Source organism: Castor canadensis, chromosome 2 (assembly GCF_047511655.1).
Source record: "Castor canadensis chromosome 2, mCasCan1.hap1v2, whole genome shotgun sequence".
In the NCBI taxonomy this organism is placed as follows: Eukaryota; Metazoa; Chordata; class Mammalia; order Rodentia; family Castoridae; genus Castor; species Castor canadensis.
The window spans coordinates 97133122-97147504 of NC_133387.1; the positions used below are offsets into that span (position 1 = coordinate 97133122).

General features: G+C 50.2%; 1 protein-coding gene across 1 annotated transcript; it reads right to left on the reverse strand.

Annotated features, from left to right (window-relative positions):
- Positions 1 to 207: 207 nt before the first annotated feature.
- Positions 208 to 11487, reverse strand: LOC109701306 (ral guanine nucleotide dissociation stimulator-like). The gene is made up of 12 exons (XM_074058064.1): positions 11282 to 11487; positions 10823 to 11041; positions 10177 to 10233; positions 9169 to 9362; positions 8528 to 8928; positions 7651 to 7866; positions 7249 to 7352; positions 6725 to 6809; positions 4352 to 5434; positions 3859 to 4059; positions 2187 to 2307; positions 208 to 431 (listed from the first exon to the last, which is right to left on the reverse strand). Exons 1-9 carry the CDS (start codon positions 11485 to 11487, stop codon positions 5288 to 5290), a joined length of 1629 nt encoding a protein of 542 aa, XP_073914165.1. The 3' UTR covers positions 208 to 431; positions 2187 to 2307; positions 3859 to 4059; positions 4352 to 5287.
- Between the last annotated feature and the right edge of the window lie 2896 nt (positions 11488 to 14383).

Below are 14383 nucleotides of genomic sequence, written 5' to 3' on the forward strand. Positions count from 1 at the left end.
GTTTCCTCCAGCCTGCTTGACAAGAGGGCTGGCCTTTCCTAATTCTGCACAAAATAGTGTAAGAAATCTGCAAGATTTCTTATTTCCTCATGAAATGTGAAATTCTGTCTCATTATTAACACAGGAAATATAAGAAAAAAATGATAAGGACCTTGGTATTTGTGAAAACTTACTTTAATATTAAAATTTAATGTTACATTCCTATTTATTCCATGTGCACATTACACCAGGTAATCTGTAGTGAAGGTGACAGAGCCTAGTATAATTATTGTAATATGATGCCCATGGCAGTGTAACTTTCCTAGGCCTTCTCAGAGGGAAGGTCCAGCTGGTTCCACACTTGCCTGCAGGGCCCTCCATGAAGGCTTTTGAATTTACGATATGGTCCTGTATGGATGTAGACATATTTGAAGTCTCTTGGATGCTGAGCTCTGGTGGGAGAGTAGCAGAGATGTAGTCAGTGGCAGTCACTGGAACGCCCCCACCATTACAGAACCTCTACTCAACCAGGTCTGCCCATGGCCCCAGTACACCTCTAGCTCAGCTCCTGGACACAAAAGGCTCCCTCCCAGTGATTCCTGGCAAGGAGTGGACTGTGCATTGGCCCTGAGGAAACCTAATGACACTTTCTCAGACAAGGACGCTAGCACACCCTGCTTAGCCTGGAGCTGGCAAAGGGTCATCACACACCCCTTCACTGGTGCCCATCTGGTTTGCACTTCCCACAACAGCTGGTTTACTGGACTCTAGTCATCTGTGCTGAAATGCCACCCTCTCATAGGTGAAGATTCCAAGGATTAGAAAAGGAAAATTCTTGCCCTAGGTCGCCTAAGCCTGGGTCTTGGGAGACCTTCATATCCAGTGGGCTCCAGGAATCCAGCAAGTCTTTCTACTGGGCGGCTCTTTCCCACTAGAGTACATGGCCTAGAGTCTTCTCTCAACAAGCCCTTCAATGGGATCATGCTGCTGTGGGCATTGTCACTTCTGATCCTCATTTCTTGCCCTCTCTAGGTCTCCTCTTTCTATTCTGTATGACTGGAGCTTCTCCAATTCTATCTCCATAACCAAAATGGTGCAATAAGCTCCAGGGTATTGGAATACAATGTCTAGGGATGGGTGGTGTCACTGCTCATTGTCTAGCCTAATGTCAGGACTGGGATGCTTAGCTCCTTAGAAAGAAAGCAGAAAATGGACAACATGGACATTGACTTTTGGGGTCCATGTAGATCCAGTGTACTTTTCTGTGTGATTAAGCCCTCTGTCAGATTCTCCAGTGTCCTGTGTGCCATGGGGCACTACAATGGGATTGTCTGCTTTCGTGGGGTGAATGTAGAGGTCTAGGGAAAGGTTTCTCTGCTCTGGGGGGAGCCCTTAGGCTAATCATGGGCAGGACTTCCTCACTTTTAGTGAGCAGGAATCAGGTGTAGCATGAGAAAAGCTGGAGAAGAGGAAGAAAGTCCCAGGAAGACACAAAGGTGACAAGACAGGGCCCGTGGGCACAAGGAGAGGACTAAGATAATCAGCCATGCCGTTTGATGGATCCCCTAGGGTGGACACAGTCACAGGGGAAGGGAGCTGCACCTAGGAGGACTGTGCACCCTGCCTCCTTTTGGGCATGAACCTGCAGGTACAAAGGACTTGGAACTTTCCAAGGTTTCTGAACCTGAACTGCTTGCTCTGAGCCTGGGCTCCTTCATTCTGTTCTTCTTGGGGTGCCTTGGCTCCCTACAATGTGTGTTTCTTGTCACACACATCAATTTTAACATGTCACCCTTCAAATAACACAATTCCCATTCTTTTGTGATTTTTCTTCTTTTAGCTGTGCTATGATTTGTAACAGGGGCCTTCTGGGAAAACACTTTACCACAGAGCTCCAACCCCAGCCCCTGATTCTTTCTGAAGTGTACATTTTCTAGGATAGTCAGAAAACCTCCCTACTGGGAGTGGTCAGCCTGGGTCCTCTGCCCATGAGACAAAACTTTCCTGTCCATTCCTCATTTCTACCCAATCATATTCTTGGCTGTGCAAAGCCATGGAGGTTCAGCAGGCACTGGGGTAGTGAGGAGACCCGGGAACATGAAGGGTTTTCCTTGTTCAGGGTACTCTGTGCTCAATTCCCACTCTGATCCTGTGTCCACGTGTTCTGGGACAGAGGGCCTTGTTGCCTATCTGATTCTCCAACTTACCGGAATCAGCTGTGATGACCTCCAGCCATTTGCCATCCTCAGACTCATGCTGATCCCGTGTGGGTCTCTCCAAGGAACTGGAAATAGCAGCTGGGGTAATATCCAGGCTGCTTACCTGGATCTGAACAGACAACAAGCCATCAAGCCAAGGGCCCTAGAGTGGCTACCAATTTATAGTGGCCAGGCCCCTTGTGCTACAAACTGAGCTCTAAGTGCAGGGCTCACGGCTGGCTCAAGTGATCCTCACTTTTTCCCCATCAATGACAGTATCCCCTATGTAATGAGGTAGGCTCTTGCCAAATGCTCCTAGCCCGCGTCTCTCACAACAGCCTGTGACCTCCTCCCATGCCACCTTGGAAAGGTTGCAGGGATGACAAGATCAAAGAGCCTGGCCAATTGATACATCTATTGTGCAGCTCTAGGAGAGGGGGAGACAGTCAGATGCCAAGGAGCCTTCTACAGGTGGCTCCTAATGGGAGCCAGAAGCTGCAGCAGTGGACAGCACAGCCTTGATTCCCAGCTGCCTCTCATCTGAGGTTCAGAATGCATGTGAGACTCAGACTCTGTGCTATGCAGTGGCTGCTAATGACAGCTCTTGCAGAGTCTGGCAGCAAGAAGTTCAGTCGTGCTGGTGTGCCGTGGGGCACCTGACAGATCATGGGGAAGGCAGGGCTGTAAGTGACTCACCTGTCGCCGGAAACCAGCACACGCGAGGAGCCACCCCTTGTATGACTAAACATATATGAGCAGGTCCCATGGCCCCAGGTTCACATGACATCCAGACCCTGACACTGCTGGTCGTCTCCAGGGCCATCAGTCTGCTGTGGCTCCCACTCTCCCAGGCTTGATTGCAATTGCAGCTCCCTCAGCAGCCTCTCTGTACCTTGGCCAACATCCCATGGGTAGGCCATAAGCCACTGCTGGCCCTCTCTAATCTAACTCCTACTAGCTCCGTCTTCCTCCAAGAGAAAGTCAAGGTCTTCTCTGCCACTTGGCCCTAGCCCATTCCCGACCTCATCTCCTCCATTTCTGCTCCTTCACTTCTGGCCTCTTTATTGTCCCCTTGGCCTCCTGCAAGCTGGGCCCTCTGCTCCCTTCCACACTGCTGGTCAGGAAGTGAGTAGTAGACACTCCCTTGCGCTGGCCTATCCATCCTTCCTGAACATGAGGTAGTCAGCAAGAGGGGACGAATGGTGTCCAGGGTTCCATGCTTGCGTGCAGCCTGGCTGAGTGAGGACAATGAGTGAGTGGCCTGCCATCTGGCTCATAAGGATGGCCTAGGGTCTGCTGACATCATACATGTTGACCCAAACGATATAACCGTCACCCTTGTCTTGTTGTACAGCAAGGAGAGGGAGATAGACAGCTCTGGGACAGGGTGCTGTGGGCACATGTGTTCACCACAGGGGTGGTGGAGCCTGACATTGGGGAGAGGCTGCTGGAGGCCGACATGATGTGGGTGCTCCTGTCGGGATGAGGGGGAGGCTGACTGCCAGAACTGTGGGAGACAGAAACTTCAGTAGAAGCTCAGACCCTGCAGGGTTCCTCAGCATGGCACCAGATCTAGGTGCTTCTGGAGCCATGTTCATGAGCTGGAGCTTCCAAACTCCTGTATGGACATAAGAGGGAAGAAAACTGGCAATAGGAGAGGAAGGGATGATCAGATCATCACCTTCTCTTTGCTGTCATCGCAGGCTTCCAGCATAATGCTTTTTCAAGGTCCTCCTTGTCAGTGCTAGATGAGCTGGCCGAGTTCAGGCTCCATGGGTCACTGATGTTCCCGCTGCTGAGATCAGGACTAAACGTCATTTCATTGCAGGGCTTGCAGAGGGAGCTGCCGCTCACTTTTATGCCTGTCTTGGAGTCCTGGTGGCTGAATATAGGGGCTGCCTTACTTCAGGGCCCTCTCCAAGTACATATCCCAACCCCATTACCCAGCTGGACTCTGCTCAAGGTTCTCAGTTCTTAGATAATGAACAGGATCTCATTCTGAGGGATCACCCCATTTCTCAGATGAGGACACTGAGGCTGACAGATTGAGGTCACACACCCCAGACCCAGGGTGGGTCAGAGGTGAGGTGGGATGCCAAAACTAACCAGACAGGTTCACATTTCCACTTCCCAGGACCTCTCTATCCCTCCACTACCTGGAATCAGGCACTTACTTGTTCAGGCATTTCCCCACGGCTCTCCTCCTCTTGATCTTTAGAGTGAAGCTGGCTGTCTTTGCCAGGGGCTCCAATGCACAGGATAGGTGGTAGCTAGGACACAGGTGGCTGTGAGCCTATCAGGAGCCACACTCTGGTTCCTACTCAGTGCCTGTCTTGGAAGTTTGTGCCCAGATCCCAGACATTACCAGACAATAATGTGACATAGTAACAGAGCAAAGGCTGCAGGCTCTTGGGAGCCAGCCCTACATGTGCTCCAATCTCTCTTCCCCCAGTACCTGCCCAGCCTCACCTCTCATCCATGCTGAGGGGCTCCATGGCCTGGAACAAGGCCAGGAAATGCTTGTCTGGCATGATACAGTCATGATTGCAGGCTGACTGCAGGACACTGATCTTTGAGATGATTTTGAATTCCTGAGCAGGGAGAGGACAGGATGGTGACAGGCCTGATTCATTGTCCTCAGTCATTACTCTGGGTCATTACTCTGCGTCACCTCTCCTGTCACTCCCATGCAGGCTCCTTGCTGTTCTCACAGCAGGATTCAAACAGCCACTCCCAGGAAGCAGTCCTAGCTCCTACCTCAACATCCCACTTTCCTGTGCATGGCCCATCCTTTCTGCATCAAATGTTCCCATATCTCAATAAGCAAAGTCCAGGGTCCCTATTGCTGACCACATCTCAACTTGCCTCTAGCCACCACTAGGGCCTCCCAGTGAGAATAGACTAGGGACCAAGGCAACCATTCCTGAAGCTCTGTGTCCTGTGTACACTTCCCAGATTGGCATTTGTCCCATCTCCCTCCCCACCACCTCCCCTTAGGTTCTGTAGTCCCTTCTCTGGTGCCTGCAGGACATCTCTTAGGATGCCTGGTGTTCAGTGTGCAGGAGGTGGGAGGGTCCAGAGGCCATGTCAGATGGGCATTTCAGGCAGTGCTACCACAAGTGGGAAGGTCTAGTGGAGCCATCTCCACTGCTGCTTCCAGGGTGCCCCTGGTTTTGGGCATGGTCACTCACCCTCTCCTGTTGCCCATGTCTTCTCTTGATGTTCATGCACATGGTGGCCCATTTGGAAGTCTCTCCCTGCCAAGATTGAGACAGTGTTAGCAAGGCCATCCTCCTCTCAAAACTCACTTCTTTAGTTCCCAATCCTTGTGCCTGGGAGTGTCCCGAATGGCTGTGGCAATAATCTTGACACCTGCTATGGCAGTTCTAGATTAGGCCCTGTCAAAACACTCACTGAAGCCAGGTGTAAGTGGTTCATGCCTTTAATCCTAGCTACTCAGGAGGCTGAGGTCAGGAGGAAGGAGGTTCGAATCCAGCCTGGGCAAAAACTTCTCGAGACCGTATCTTGAAAAACCCATTACAAAAAAGGGCTCAAGGTGTAGGCTCTAAGTTCAAGCTCCAGTGCACAAAACAAACAAACAAAAACAACGTGCACTGATGGCAGTCCTGGTATGGTAACCTGGCCTCCCTGTTCCTGTTTCATCTGTAAAATGCAGATGACCATATACCTGTGTTATGGGGACAGTGAGGACTCAATGTCTCCTTCTTCCACTGGTGCTGTGCTGACTCACCCCTATGGCCAAATCCACTTCAGGACTCCTGTACCTTCCTTTTCTCCCTACCCACTTGTCTCTGATGAAGGTAGAACCCCAGGCTCATCACCCATCCAAATGTCAGATGAGAAAACAGACCCAGAGAGATGTGTTGACCTGCACAGCATTTGGCAGGGGGTGAAGGGAGCAGGAGCCTAGCTCCCATTTGTTCCTGAACAGAGTCCTGTCCTACAGCCCTTCCATGTGTGCTATGGTTCCTAGCAGAGCGGAACCACAAATGGAGAGAGAAAAAATGTGAGTCTCCTGCCTACCCCAGTCCTCGGTCACTGTTCCCTGAAGCATACTGAGCCTGTGCCAAAGGTTTACTATCTCTGTGGTGACACTCACGATGTTCTCCACCATGAAAATGCCCTTTTACTCCCTCTGGTATCCAATCCCCTAACAGATAACTCCCCTGGGATGTGCATCCCACACAGAAAGGTGACAGAAACCTGGATTCATGAGAATCGGATGGGATGGTTTATGGAGGCAGCGCCATTTGGTTCAAACCACTCAATAGTTGGGCTGATGCTACCCACTAGCAGGAGCCCACAGACTACCTCATTTTGCTGCTTCTTCCACCTCCACAAACACTTGACTGCCTCAACGGCATTCCATTACTAGAGATTTCCTATTTCCAAACTCTACCCCACCTGCCTGAACACAAAAACTTTCTTCATCCAGAAGACAGGGGCCTGGACTTACTCAGAAACTTTTTCTCTTAGGAATTAACGTCCCTGCCCCCTTTGCCTATTGTACTCAGATTCCCACCTACCTCAACGAGCCCTTCTTTGCTCAGGCAGTAGATTGTCTCAGGAGTCAAAACACTGGACAGACTTTGGAATATCTGAAGGCTGTTGCTGCAGGAAGGGCAGAGAGAAGGTGACAGTTAGGTAGGGTGGGGAAGGATAGGAGTGTGAATCCATTTTCTTTTAGTAGCAAGACTAAAAATCTTCCAATCTGATTGAAGAAGAGGTTTGCAAATGGTTCCACTGAGCACTAAGGTCGCATGGGTCTGGAGCAGGAAGTTCCTGCTTGTACAGTAGGGTCCCTACCCATTAACTTGAGGGGTGATAATTTGGGTTTAATCCTCAAATGCTGTGCCTACAATGTAAGTGTGAAAACCTCCCGTGTGACCCTGCCCTGTGTGAAGCAGTCTAGAAATCCAAACCCTGTCACAGACTTACTGGGCTCATGTACAGTTGTGGACATCAGCAGCCCCTGTCCCCCAGGATTGCAGCTGGGCTCATTGAGGGGTGATGGCAGCCCAGGTGCATCTTAGGAGAGAAGTACACTCACCTGGAGACGTCTTTCCAGGTCTTCCTCAGGCGGTGGATGGCCTTGCTGTGCAGAGCAGCCACGATGGCACAGAGGGAGGAGAAGTTGTTGAGAGCTCGACATTCCTGGAGATGAGGACACTGTGAGGCATGGGTGGAGCTCCTGCCTCAGGCCCTGGGGCTGAGCCTCTTCTGATGAGATGCATGGTGGGGAGCTCCAGGGTGATGTCATAGAGCAAGGGGTAAGCAGAGGATCATGTTAACGCAAACCAAGTATAGAAAAAGAAGAGGGACTCTTGCTGTGGCTGTGCACTATGACTTTCTAGCCAGTGTGGCCCTAGGCCTGGGGCCCTGGCATCCATGTTGAGGTTCTTGAGATCAGAGAAAGGAGAACAGGGTGTCCCCAGCCCCTCTTGCAGCATACCCAGGCCACCGCAATCCAGTGCTCCACTACTTTGGCCCTGTCTGCAGCCTCCATGCTCTGGTCCCCCAGGCAGGTGGTGATGACACAAGTGGTGACTTTGTGGAAGTGAGTGACAGTGGCCTGGATGGTGGGTGCCACATGCCCCTTGTCATCCTTTTTCCAGTGGGTGCAGATATAGTCCAGGCAGTGGTAGGGCACCACCTTCTTGAACAGCTCCTGGGGATGGGCTGAATGTCACCTGCCCTGATGCAACTACTACCCCGTTGTCCAGGTTGGCTCCCAGTGATAAGGGCTGGAACTTGGGGAGCTGAGGATGTGGTTCCAGCCTTATCCACTGTCCGGATTTTGCTCTCTGGTCACTGAGGACACCCAGCACATGAGTTACAAAATTAATAGATGCCAGGGAAGAAAGAGTGGCATTTTCTAATAAAAATCTCAGTTCACTCATCAGAAAGTGGCTCAACCTGCACAGCCAAGGTGGCACCTCTGCCCTCCACCAGGAAAACCTTCTGTCTCCACTCTGCAAACACTTTTGGTACAACCAGTGGGTAGAACAATGTCTGCCATGGTTCTAGTGCACTTCAGGCCCCCAATGAGTGCTGAAGCTAGAAAGGCATCCAGGACAGATAAGAAGTGATCCATGGGACTTGGATGCACCTCTGATTCAATCCCTAAATCTTCATAGTTACTGGGGCTTGGTCCCAACTCCACTGTCGGAATGGGAAAGGAGGCTTTAGGTTTAACTCACTGTCATGGCTTTTGCACCAGTGGAGCTGGGATTTGGACTTGAAAGTGGCTTGGTACCAGGGTTTGGCAAGTCTGGGCAGCAGAGGCCAGGAGGAAGCCCACCCATACCCTGCCCTGTGGAGGCACTCACAGCATCCATCAGTGTTAACTGTTCTGCCACCAGTTGCGGAGGGAAGAACAAGATGGAAGGCTCTTCCTCGCTCAATGTGCTATCTGTAGACACAAGGGATTCCCAGGAAGAATCCCTTGATGAAAATGGTGAGAGAGTTTGCTCAAACTCTATGGCATATGAGTAAGCTGGATCCAGTTCTGAAGCAGGTGCTGGACATGATCCATGCTGGGAAGGTAGGAAATGAGTTGGCTCTCGCTCCAGGGCAGGTGCTAGAATTGACTCTGACTCTGAGTCTTCTGATGACACCAGCTCTGGATCTGATGGTGGTTTTGCAATTGGGTTGTGTGCCATAAACGGTGCTTCAATATGTTCCACCTGTGGAGTTGTTCTCAGACAAAGCACTGGAGATGGAGAGAGAGATGAGGAGGAAGACAAGAGCCCCAACAAGACTTCCTCGTGCTGAGCCTCTGCAAAGGCAGAGAAGTCCCCTGCTCGCCAGAGAAGCCATCAACAGGATGCCTTGCTGGAATGTAGTCCACCCCCTGCAGGGCCCCTGGTGCTGCCTTACTCCTGGCCCCATGGCAGCCCTGGACCCTCCTGCTTGTGGGGCCAGCACAGACCCCTCCTTGCATGTTCTATGTTCTCCCCAGGCTCCTCACCCTCAGACTTCTCCTTGCTGGGTGCCAGGTGCTCCATCTGGGCAAGGAGAAGTTTGGCATGGTTCTCTTCATCTGACCCAGGCATGTTGACTTGCAGGTAATTCACCAGCTTCTTGAGGCAAGGGAAGTTCAGAGGTTCGGTGAAGTCTTCTGAGTATTGTTTTAGCCAAGTGCCCACGATGAAGGACATGGCTCTGGGGACAGACAGGCAGGCCTGAGAGTCAGAGGCCTGGCCTCTTCTTCTCCTGGCCTTCCCGCAGCACACCTGTGGGAACTGGACTCCTGTGACTGCCCCGTCTAGTCAGAGGCCAGCACACCTCTGAGTCCAAGCCCCTTTAGCAGTCCAGGCAGTGGCAGGCCAAGTAAACAGGCAGGAGCCACAGACAAACTCCACGGGGGCCACCCTAGATCAAAGGTGTGAGCTGTTCTTCCCCTTCAGGGAAGCTCCTCACCCTACTCCGTGTGCCATGCGTCCTAGGCATCTGTATCCTAGACTGCCACGTCTACGAGGCCTGGTCCTCCTGTGTGGCATCTACAGCACTCACCTACTGTGGTGCCTGCTGCTCCCTTCTGCATGAGCCATGTGTGGGCTGCTTTCCTGTGACAGTGTTCTCTTAGTGGCACAGCCTTTCCCTGAGCAGTCCTTGATTCCCTGGAAACTGCTGAGTGCCCACTGCTAAGGAGCGAGCGCTCACACCTTCTGTGGGCTACAATATCCAACAGGGTGGGCAAGTCTGGCTGCAATGGGCTGTGGTACAGTTGATGGCTTCTCACAGGCAGCTCTGAGGCCCCAGACCATCAACTTCCCAAGAACTCAGTACCCCACCCACTCGCCCTGTCAGGACAGCTCTCTGTCTTCCTCCACGTGCAGGTAAAGCCCTAGACCAAGGTCCTTTAGTAGAAATTATGAGAGGTATGGGACCACAGTTTGCCGTCTTTCCCCAACCCATCCCAAATGACCTCACTCTGGAGACAGGCAACCACCCTATTGTCCGAACGGCTACTCACTGCTTGACTTGCTCCTGTGGTCCACCATCCTCAGTGGAGTAGAGGAAGGAGTCATATCTAGGGGAAGTTGTGAGGGTTTCACTCTACTGTACTGCTTGTGATGTCTAGTGACCCTGTGTTACTTCCCAATAGCCATGGAACCACTTAAGTCAGGGATTTTTCTGCTCCTCTTAGTGAATTTTACTAAGTGTCTGGAAATGTGACCACACAACAGGTGCTACCTCTATATTTGTGCAATGAATGAGTCCAACTGTCTCCTTCCAGATACCTCAGTGGGCTTGGGGCCCCTTGGCTACATTAGGTTAGGGACCCCCGATGTTAGCTCGAGCCACCTTTAAAAGTGGGGAAAATGCTTTGCCCAGTTCTCAGGGAAGTGAGGCCTCAGGCAAAGAGCTTCTTCATTGGGGAGGGGAAGTCACACAGAGCAGCTGAGCGCACCCTGGGCAGCCCACCATGCTGGGGCAGTCCTCCCCCGCCAATACCCATAAGCACTTCCAGGGTCCATCCCATCTATCCTGTTAACTCCCAATGAGGGTTGATCTCTGAGTAGCCCAGTACCCACAATCACACTGGGCACAAGAGACGACAGGCATGCCCAATCCTAGCCAGTAGGTAGGGAGTCCTCTACCCTGCAGGTGACCCTTACCTAGTTAATAGCAGGTCCAGCACCTGCTGTGTGGTGGCAAAACGTCGGTAAGTGCATAGAAAGATAGGGATGTCCATTGGGTCCCCGAAGAGCAGGGCAGGCACCAGGTGGTCCACCAGCTGCTGCAGAGTGCCTGCTTTGAGCATCCCTGCCTTGCAGGGGTCAGCCAGGGTCGGGGCCAACTCTTTTGCTCCCTGGGATGGGAAAAGTAAGAGACAGCTGGTCACACCATCAAACTGGAGAAAGACTCATCGCCATACTGGAAAGTGAAAACAGCCTGGAAAGAATTTTCCAGAACACACGCCCACATCAACATCCACATAGACACACACACACACAGACACACACAGACACAGACTCTCTCTCTCTCTCTCTCTCTGGCAAGTATTTGGTGCTTCCTGGACACATCTGGGTGATGGGCTGGCCCTCCTTCACCTGCCCTTGGTTGCCCTGAGTCACCTTTGGGATCCTGTGGCAAAATCTCCAGAGACGGCCAGAGCGAGGGCTGACCCAGCGTCTTGAGACGTGGTCATGACCTTCACTCGGGCCTGAGCCTTCGCATACACGGAGACAGCAAGAGAACATGTTTGCCTCTTCACGTTCTCCAGAGAAGTGAGCTGGGTGGGGTTGTGCTGGAATGGAAGTGCCTGGTACCCAGGTTCCATGTTCCACTTTGCCCATTGTCAAGACTGTGAGGTCATTTCTGGAGGTGCCTTCATTTCAGCCTTTTCCTTAAAGAGCCCCCCAGGGATCCCGTGGGCTACTGACTTCCCCACCCACAACCTATGTGAGAAACTGGACATTGGCACAGCCACATTTCCCCAACACACAGTCAGGGGCAGACTGGGTGCCATCAGTGCCCCAGCTTTTTTATTTGTCTTAACTGGGGTTTAAACTCAGGGCTTTGCACTCTACTGCTTCCATCATACCTTCAGTCTGGTGACCCAGCTTTGAAGAGACACATCAACATTCAAACCCTACCCTCCTTCCAACCACTGTGTGTGACCCAGTACAAGTCACTGTGTCTGTCATGACCTCCCCAGTCTCCCCACTGCTGTGTGGGGATCAACTTAGCATCTGGTTCCTAGGATGTCACCAGTTGTACATGGCCACAAGTTCCTGGGTTCCCTGTAAATACGATTGCTGGTGTCACTTGGTGATGGTGTACTAACTTAGAGAGAGAGATACAGAGACACAAAGAATGAAAAGTTACACAGACATCCTCTGTCTCAAAACAAAAATAGGAAAAATAAGCCAACTAAGACTTGGGTTCCACAGTGGAAGCTAGGGAGAGTCACAAGTTCACACAACCATGTGTACATGAGAGGCTTATATAAGCTTACATTCACATGCCAGAGATACATGGACATGCACTCCCAGGTATACCCGTGCATAATGTGTGCACACTCACACAAAGACACACTGGGAGGTAAAATGACGTGTGCACACAACACATGTACATGTGCAGGAGGAAAATGATGCCGTGGCTCTGTGGTGCAGGTGGGAGCAGAAAGGAGGGTGAATGGGAGGTGGGGACAAGAATGCAGTGTGGCACTTCATTCAGGGGCCTGTCTCCTGAATCCTTCTGGGACCTGGAAGAAGGGATGAGGTGGCAGTCTTGCAAGGAGGTGGATTTGGGGACATTCTAAGGGCCTGAAAGACAGACTGATGGACTCCAGACCTGGGGGTCAGGAGAGTCAGTGATTTATGTCCTCACAGAAACGCAAGTGGGAAGGAGGTCAAAGGAGTCAGAAATGCAGAGGAAAACAGGTCAACTCAGCTCACAGGGGTTGGGATTGAGGGAGTCATTAGGTATCCTAGAAGGGGTTTATAGAGCCCTGGATGCTATCCTTGGATTTTGGAGATCTGTAAGGAACGTAGAGGTGTGGCGACTTTGCTTAGGGCAGGAACTGGAGCCCTCTTGTGTCAAAGGTCTTAAGGTGCCTACACAGGGAGGGAGCACAAGGAACGCTTGTCATTGTCTGGATTCCTAGGTGAGGCACCTCTCTCTCTGATCACTTCTTCCCTTCACAGGCACTCATGATGGCTAAGCACAAAAATTAAGCATCCATTCATCCATTCTAACAAATCTATACACTCAGCCCGGCAGTATTGATGGGTCTGAGGGGCCACAAGACCCCTCGAAGATGATGCTGACGTAGCCAGGTGCATTGCTGAGGCAGGAGGGATGTTATGTGTCCTTTGTCCAGAACATTTCCAGCACAGCGTAACGGCCACATTCAGGAGAGCCACGAGATGTGCTGAGAGATCCTAGACCAGGAGCCCCGCTTCACAGCTCATGGCGCAGATACTTAGTGAGCCTCTTACTAGCAAAACTACTTGTGGTTTTTTAATGACACAGAAAATTGTTCACGGCTATCTTATACCATGTGCTATTTCCATACAAAGTATACACTTTGCTTAAGGATGCAGTTGGGGTAAGCAATTCAATCTTTTCCTACAGTGATTGTGCCTTCGTCATGAAAACATTCAACACCTTTTCCTTCAAGCTTTCATGTGATGTACATTATTATTACATACAGCTTGTTCCCTTTCTGCAATTGTTAATAAGAATTTTTAGAAGGAGGTTTTCAAATTAAATAATTTCAGATTTCGATGCAATGTCACAAAATCAGTAATTGACATGTTCATGAAATAAGACTATCAATTACTGCTATAGTGCTTACTGGTTTAAGTACTCATTTAATTCTCACAAGAACTTTGTGAGATGGGCAGATTTCTATAGAGGATAAACTGAGGCAGAAAGGACTAAGGAATTTCCCCATAGCTATAGTTTTAAAGAACAACAGGGCTGGGGTTTGAACCCTTTAGCCTGGATTCACCAGTTTCCTTATGTTACTTTATCCCAGGCTGGGAAATGTGTCACTCTTCTGCTCTGACCTCATTTGGGTCCCTAATGAGGGACCTCTTGGTCTCCGTGCTGTTTTCACAATTAGTGAGCTGGAGGCAATCCTGCCACACAACACATCATGCTAAGAAAACTTTTTAAACACTGACCTCCTGTTCACCAAGAGGACTTTGTGACTCAAGTCCATGGCACATGGTTAGATAAGTTAAATGCCAGAACAGAAGACTACATTCACAGGTATTCCATGAAAAAAAAATGATGCAAATGTTTGTATCAATGCTATATTGTTTATTCTGCATTAAGACACTATCCCAATTCTCTCAACCATAAAAAAAAACTATTAGAAAAACAGTCCATATGTTCTACACTATTAAAAGAGGGAAAACTCTAGGGCAACAATTCTCAAAACATTCTCCATTGTGCGTTCTTTTTACTGTTCTGGAATTTTTTTCCCCATGGACTTCACTATTTGTAGTTTACTGTCTGTCAAACAGTCACAATGAATAATTGTTCATTTTTCCCACTATAGGAACCAAAGTCCTACATAACTGCCAATTAGGTATTCTGAGTTACAAGATATAACCAAAGATACTACTTTGCTAGAATTCTGTAATATTATTCAGTCAAAGCCAAAAAGTTAGATATTTTCATGAGATATCATGACATCTTATTGCAACTGAATATATGTCTTC

What these genes read in the sequence shown, in the direction of transcription:
- LOC109701306 (XM_074058064.1), bottom strand. Translation starts at nt 11,487, where the DNA reads ATGGAACCTGGGTACCAGGCACTTCCATTCCAGCACAACCCCACCCAG. An exon ending in AGTTAACACTGATGGATGCT is followed by an intron (nt 7,867 to 8,527) that starts GTGAGTGCCTCC and finishes GCCCATCCCCAG; the next exon opens with GAGCTGTTCAAGAAGGTGGT. An exon ending in ACCTGGAAAGACGTCTCCAG is followed by an intron (nt 6,810 to 7,248) that starts GTGAGTGTACTT and finishes CCCTTCCTGCAG; the next exon opens with CAACAGCCTTCAGATATTCC.